Here is a 7,444-nt window from a genome sequence, read left to right on the forward strand (position 1 = left end):
AATAAATACTGGAGTGATGTAAGATTGTTAATAAAATTGATTATAAACCAATTTATTATACTGTGCCCATGTGTATAGGCTGCAAGTACTTTAAAATTAAGTTGTTTTCAAGTCATTGAAAAAAAACGACCCGAAAATACATATTTTCAACGTTCAACTACCATCGAAAGAATATTGGACTTTGAGCATAGTCTTCTTTTCAATTACATTTTGCTAGATGGGATATTTAATTAATATCATGAAACAATTCCTTCATGTATGTATTTTCTGATGTTTGATCAGATGTCTTTTATCAGAGAATTTCTTGTCACATTGATCACAGCTATAAAGTTTCTCCCCTGTATGTGTTCTCTGGTGTATAGTCAGATAGCTAGATGTACCAAAACTCTTCCCACATTGACCACAGCTATAAGGTTTCTCTCCTGTGTGTCTTCTCTGGTGCACTGTCAGATGGCCAGATTGACCAAAACTCTTCCCACATTGACCACAGCTATAAGGTTTCTCTCCTGTGTGTCTTCTCTGGTGCACTGTCAGATGGCCAGATTGACCAAAACTCTTCCCGCATTGACCACAGCTATAAGGTTTCTCTCCTGTGTGGGTTCTATGGTGTACAATTAGATGGCTAGATGTACCAAAACTCTTCCCACATTGATCACAGCTAAACGCTTTCTCTCCTGTGTGTGTTCTCTGGTGTACAATTAGATGGCTAGATGTAGTACAACTCTTCCCACATTGATAACAGATATAAGGTTTCTCTCCTGTGTGTATTCTCTGGTGCACTATCAGGCTGTCTGGTTGAGTAAAACTCTTCCCACATTGACTACAGCTATAAGGTTTCTCTCCTGTGTGTACTCTCTGGTGCACTGTCAAGGCGTTTGACGCAGTAAATTTCTTCCCACATTCATCACAGCCATAAGGTTTCTCTCCTGTGTGTGTTCTCTGGTGTACAATTAGATGGCTAGATGTTGTAAAACTCTTCCCACATTGATAACAGCTGTAAGGTTTTTCTCCTGTGTGTATTCTCTGGTGCACTATCAGGCTGTCTGGTTGAGTAAATCTCTTCCCACATTGATCACAGCCATAAGATTTCTCTCCTGTGTGTGTTCTCTGGTGTGATTTCAGGATGCGTGACTCAGTAAAACTCTTCCCACATTGATCACAGACATAAGATTTCTCTACTGTGTGTGTTCTCTGGTGTATTTTAAGGTCTACTGAAGAGGTGACTCTTTTCCCACAGTCAGAGCTGCAGTGAGATGTCTCTCCAGTTTGTACACGCTGGAGTATTTTAAGTTCTGATGTCGATTTGCAGTAAGATTTCTTCCCTGTGGGTCTCTGCTGGTGTTTCTTGAGGAGTCCTGATCTGGATAGACTTTTCTCTGCTTCGTCAGCATCATGTTGTTGTTGAGGATCCCCAGAAGATCCTCTCTCTCCTGTGTGAATGACAAAGTGAGATGGTTAAAGGCCCACAACAGCAGAAATCCATTGTTTATTTGAGGTACAAGGTGATGCCCAGAGCATACCCATGAAGTTGTACAACAATTGACATCTGTTAAATTTGACAATTAAGACAGTCAAGTTGGCAACGAGTCATATTTTGTCTTGTTTTCACATTAATGGTAACTAGAAATAAATTACTAAAGTTGTTGAAATCCTAAGCAATTTGCCAGACAACTTTTGGTCCCAATAAAGGCCCATTTCTGTGTTTGCTAAAATTGCGCCACGAGGTCAATGTGCATACAATTTGATTGCAGAAAGTCCTCACTGCTAATGAGGATGTAGTATATCTGCATGGGGAAAAAAATGGTGAGCGAAGATTAGAATTTTTCACTGTATTTTGAATATTACAGCACACCATCAGTGCTAAATCAGGAGTGCTAGTGAAGGAAACTCATTAAGCTCTGTGTCTATTCACTAATTCACCACCGTGGGGAAAAACTCAGGGGTGTTCTCGTAGGCTGACAGCAACAATAGCCTCCATTTACAGGTTGCTTATGAGGGCACTTCACATTACTTTTGGATTATAATTGTAAGGCTCGCTTGAATCTACTGCTTTATATGTTTGTGCTATTGTCGCAAATCAACTGCTTTATACTTAAAAAAACACTTCAACCAGTAAAATGCTCTTTGGCTAGCTTTTCTATCAGCCTGACAATTAGGGTTTGTACACTAGGTGTTGAACAAACAGTAACATAGTAGAGGTTGACCGATTATGAATTTTCAACGCCAATACTGATTATTGGAGGACCAAAAAAGCCGATACCAATTAAATCAGACGATTTTATATATATATATATATATATATATATATATATATATATATATATATATATATATATGTAATAATAACAATTATAACAATACTGAATGAATTTGTAATAATAACAATTATAACAATACTGAATGAACACTTTTATTTTAACTTAATAGAATATATCAATAAAATAAATTGAGTCTCAAATAAAGAATGAAACATGTTCCATTTGTTTTAAATCATGCAAAAACAGTGTTGGGGAAGAAAGTAAAAGTGCAATATGAGCCATGTAAAAATGCTAAGGTTTAATATTAAGTTCCTTGCTCAGAACATGAGAACATATGAAAGCTGGTGGTTCTTTGTAACATGAGTCTTCAATATTCCCAGGTAAGAAGTTTTAGGTAGGAGTTATTATAGGACTATTTCTCTCTATACTATTTGTATTTCATATACCTTTGACTATTGGATGTTCTTATAGGCACTATAGTATTGCCAGCCTAATGTTGGGAGTTGATAGTCTTGAAGTCATAAACAGAGCTGTGCATCAAGCATTGCGAAGAGCTGCTGACAAATTCAGGAAAGTGCTGTTTGAATGAATGCTTACGACCCTGCTGCTGCCTACCACCACTCAGTCAGACTGCTCTATCAAATATCAAATCATAGACTTAATTATAATAAACACAGAAATACGAGCCTTAGGTCATATTCAATTTAATATCGCTCTTCACTGACCCAGGAAGGGGCGGGGCCAAACAGGTGTTGTACCTCGTATCCCCTCCTTCAGGGAACAGTAATTATAGTCAAAGGTACACTCAAATTATAGTCAAAGTTGGCTTTCAGTCGGTCAACTTGAGGTAGCATACTATGGGGAAATAAAATCATTCCCCAGCCGACCCAAACGGACACTAAATGAAACGGCCCATGGCAGACCACCCAGACCTGACCCCGCAAGATGAGTCAGTTATGTAAATGTATTCATTATCTTTCGTTTGAAACACTCCTGTCAATGGGTTGAGTAAGGACGCACGACTGAAGTAGGACTAATCTACCTGGCCTGCACACAAATGTAGGCCTATAAATGTGCCCATTTGGTGATGTCTGATAGTATTTCTGATTGTCTTAACGCACCACCACTAATGAGTTGTGGAGCTTCTCAAAGCACAGTTTTTTCACCTCAAAACAGCAAGTAAACAAAGTCTAATCAAAATCAATTACAAATGAGAATAACTCCTCAAAGTATTTGAAAAAATATTTCCAGCTCTCGCCCTTTCGATAACCACCCGGCACAAAAGGGAAAAATGTAATGCGCAGATCCAGTGGAAATGTCATAAAATACCTGATTACTTCTTATCCCTTTCACAAATAGCCTACAGCTGTGTCGGTGGATAACTCACAGGCAGGGGAAACTGAGGGCCCAGAATATTTTACACAATGTTTCAAGTTCGTTATTGACAGGCCATGTGATCTATAAGAAATGTATTTGCAATGTTTTTATCTGTTGGCTTTATGTAGGCTATTTTTTACATAGTTGGCAATAAAAGTGACTTTTAGATTTGTACAATTTTCATTGAGATAGAATGTAGTTTAATCACAGACAATGATTTTGAGATACTATTCTAAATTAAATTAAACTGTTCCAGTAAAATGAACATATGAAAATCATATCTGGCACCAGATCAGTAGAAATGGTAAGATAAATTTGCACTCCAAATGCAGGTTGCCGGCTGCTTGTGTAGCATATTACCAGCAACATCAGAATTTATGAAGGATAGCAGGAGGAGGTGGATCGGGAAGAGTTTGTTTCTTCTTCTGGTTAGGCTATATTGATGTAATGGCATGAAAAAAAAATGCTGAATATTATACAGCTCTAGTAATTTGACCCCCACAGGAAATCTACACGGGCAATTCTAGAATATACTATATAGCCTAGAAACCTTGTTAAACTATCATTATGACATCATGGATGAATTCTAGAATATACTATATAGCCTCAATCTGGTTAAACTACACTGCTCAAAAAAATAAAGGGAACACTTAAACAACACAGTCACTCCAAGTCAATCACACTTCTGTGAAATCAAACTGTCCACTTAGGAAGCAACACTGATTGACAATACATTTCACATGCTGTTGTGCAAATGGAATAGACAACAGGTGGAAATGATATGCAATTAGCAAGACACCCCCAATAAAGGAGTGGTTCTGCAGGTGGTGACCACAGACCACTTCTCAGTTCCTATGCTTCCTGGTTGATGTTTTGGTCACTTTTGAATGCTGGCGGTGCTTTTACTCTAGCGGTAGCATGATACGGAGTCTACAACCCACACAAGTGGCTCAGGTGGTGCAGCTCATCCAGGATGGCACATCAATGTGAGCTGTGGCAAGAAGGTTTGCTGTGTGTGTCAGCGTAGTGTCCAGAGCATGGAGGCGCTACCAGGAGACAGGCCAGTACATCAGGAGACATAGAGGAGGCCGTAGGAGGGCAACAACCCAGCAGCCTTTGTGCAAGGAGCAGGAGGAGCACTGGCAGAGCCCTGCAAAATGACCTCCAGCAGGCCACAAATGTGCATGTGTCTGCTCAAATGGTCAGAAACAGACTCCATGAGGGTGGATTGAGGGCCCGACGTCCACAGGTGGGGGTTGTGAGAACACCAAGATTGGCAAATTTGCCACTGGCGCCCTGTGCTCTTCAGAGATGAAAGCAGGTTCACACTGAGCTCATGTGACAGTCTGGAGACGCTGTGGAGAACGTTCTGCTGCCTGCAACATCCTCCAGCATAACCGGTTTGGCGGTGGGTCAGTCATGGTGTGGGGTGTCATTTCTTTGCGGGGCCGCACAGCCCTCCATGTGCTCGCCAGAGGTAGCCTGACTGACATTAGGTACCGAGGTGAGATCCTCAGATCCCTTGTGAGACCATATGCTGGTGCGGTTGGCCCTGGGTTCCTCCTAATGCAAGACAATGCTAGACCTCATGTGGCTGGAGTGTGTCAGCAGTTCCTGCAAGAGGAAGGCATTGATGCTATGGACTGGCCCGCTCGTTCCCCAGACCTGAATCCAATTGAGCACATTTGGGACATCATGTTTCGCTCACCCACCAACGCCACGTTGCACCACAGACTGTCCAGAAGTTGGCGGATGCTTTAGTCCAGGTCTGGGAGGAGATCCCTCAGGAGACCATCCACCACCTCATCAGGAGCATGCCCAGGCGTTGTAGGGACGTCATACAGGCACGTGGAGGCCACACACACACGACTGAGCCTCATTTTGACTTGTTTTAAGGACATTACATCAAAGTTGGATCAGCCTGTAGTGTGGTTTTACACTTTAATGTTGAGTAACTCCAAATCCAGACCTCCATGGGTTGATAAATTTGATTTCCATTGATCATTTGTGTGTGATTTTGTTCAACTATGTAAAGAAAAAAGTATTTAATAAGAATATTTCATTCATTCAGATCTAGGATGTGTTATTTTAGTGTTCCCTTTATTTTTTTGAGCAGTGTATAATTTTGACCTCATGGATGGCCAGCCCTTGTATTCACAGTGTAGTGAATTCAGGGAGTAGCCCTGAGCTGAACTCAAACCTGGGTCCACTGTCATTTCTCTCCTGTTCTATTAGACCCACCACTATGCCATTTCTCTACTGTTCAATTGGTTTTCATATCAACATTATTTAGTTGTCCAGAAGCCAAAAGGCACAATCCTAGTGGTTGCAGCTTTAGACTCCCCCTCTTTCTAAGTTTATAGAGATTTTCATCTCTGTCAGATATTAACCTCTACCAGGTGGACTGTATAGAACGGTGTGTTCATCTCTGTCAGATATGACCCTCTATCAGGTGGACTTGTAAGAACGGTGTGTTCTAATAAAACACGATAGGAGTTGTCTCCAGATGCATATTCATGCCATGAGGCTAGTAGCTTAGCATTTCTCTCCATTGAATACAGGCAGTTGACATCAACAACCCTCATAGAATATAAACAATAGATTAGAATAATAAGATGAATCCACCAATCCAAAGAAATGGTAGGCGCGAGCTAAAGGACCCGCAGTGCCGCTTTGTGGACAACGACTCCCCGTGTTCGGGCAGAGAGACGTCTTGTCAGTATATCCACAATCGTTGGTGAAGCCAACCCAACTCTTGCATGGCACTATTGGGGGGGGCACGGTGTGTAGTAAATCATCACTACACGAAAATCACTACATGCCGTGCCCCCAGTCTGCAGTCAGCAGATAGACCCTTCCCAAATATATATGTTAAATCACTTTTTGGAAACAGAACGGAGAAAACAAGGGATAGCTTTCTCTCTACATCGTCTGATTCTAGACATATCAGTCATCATCCTAGGGCCCTCCGTTGAAGAGGTATTGACGAGCCAACTCCGAATATCCAACGTTAAAAACATATTTAAGGCGGTACTTACTGGTGTTTCTCAGATCTCCCATCTCTACCACTTCAGCTTTCATTGTGACAGTAATCTCTCCTTCCTTCTTCACTCCGAAAACGGCATACTCGTCCTCCTCTTCTTTCACAGTAACATCCTCCTCTTCTTTCACAGTAACATCCTCCTCCCCCTTCACTCTGAACACGTCTTTCTCTTCTTCCTTCACTGTAACAGCCTCATCCTCTACTTGTTTTACTGTGACATCCTCCTCTTCCTTCTCCTCTTTCAAGACGATGTTCAGCCCCAAAGCTTCTTTCTCCGTACAGTAGACCTCCTCTTCTTTAACAGAAGGGGAGTAGTTTAGGGAGCTCATGTTCGGGGATGTTAGCTAGCTAGCTACCATTAGCGACAAGGCTAGTGCTAACTTAACCAGCCAGCTACTATAGCTGACTAATACAAAATATTAAATTAAAGAGGTTAACAAGTAGATACAACAGAAGTGTGTCTAAAACACAGTAGCTAATATACATCGAAAGCGTATAAATAGCTTGAATATTTCGGCTATGTTGGCTAACAAGCTACAGAGGTGGTTAACGAGCTGTTTCTGAAGAACCGTCCACTAGATTATACGTCACGCTGGCAGCATCGCCTGAAAGACGCACAACGCCGTATGCTGACTGGAGGGGAAATGCAGTTGAGGATCATATTGTATTTTCAGACAAAAATTCTTTTAAATTGATTTAATGAAATAATACTATTATATTGAGACATACAAAGACAGTAATGTGTTGATTGATCAGTGCAAATAAA

General features: G+C 41.1%; 1 protein-coding gene across 1 annotated transcript; it reads right to left on the minus strand.

The window, feature by feature from the left end:
• Positions 1–16: 16 nt before the first annotated feature.
• LOC135542386 (zinc finger protein OZF-like) lies at positions 17–7,243 on the minus strand. The gene is made up of 2 exons (XM_064969313.1): positions 6,674–7,243; positions 17–1,430 (listed from the first exon to the last, which is right to left on the minus strand). The coding sequence occupies exons 1-2, from the start codon at positions 7,005–7,007 to the stop codon at positions 253–255; spliced, it is 1,512 nt and encodes a 503-aa protein (XP_064825385.1). The 5' UTR covers positions 7,008–7,243; the 3' UTR covers positions 17–252.
• Between the last annotated feature and the right edge of the window lie 201 nt (positions 7,244–7,444).

This window comes from Oncorhynchus masou, chromosome 6 (genome assembly GCF_036934945.1).
Source record: "Oncorhynchus masou masou isolate Uvic2021 chromosome 6, UVic_Omas_1.1, whole genome shotgun sequence".
NCBI lineage: Eukaryota > Metazoa > Chordata > Actinopteri > Salmoniformes > Salmonidae > Oncorhynchus > Oncorhynchus masou.

Bases quoted from the DNA above. Each gene is read 5' to 3' on its own strand.
- LOC135542386 (XM_064969313.1), bottom strand. From the start codon at position 7,007: ATGAGCTCCCTAAACTACTCCCCTTCTGTTAAAGAAGAGGAGGTCTAC. The intron at 1,431-6,673 runs GTAAGTACCGCC...TCATTCACACAG, and splicing joins GGGAGATCTGAGAAACACCA to GAGAGAGAGGATCTTCTGGG.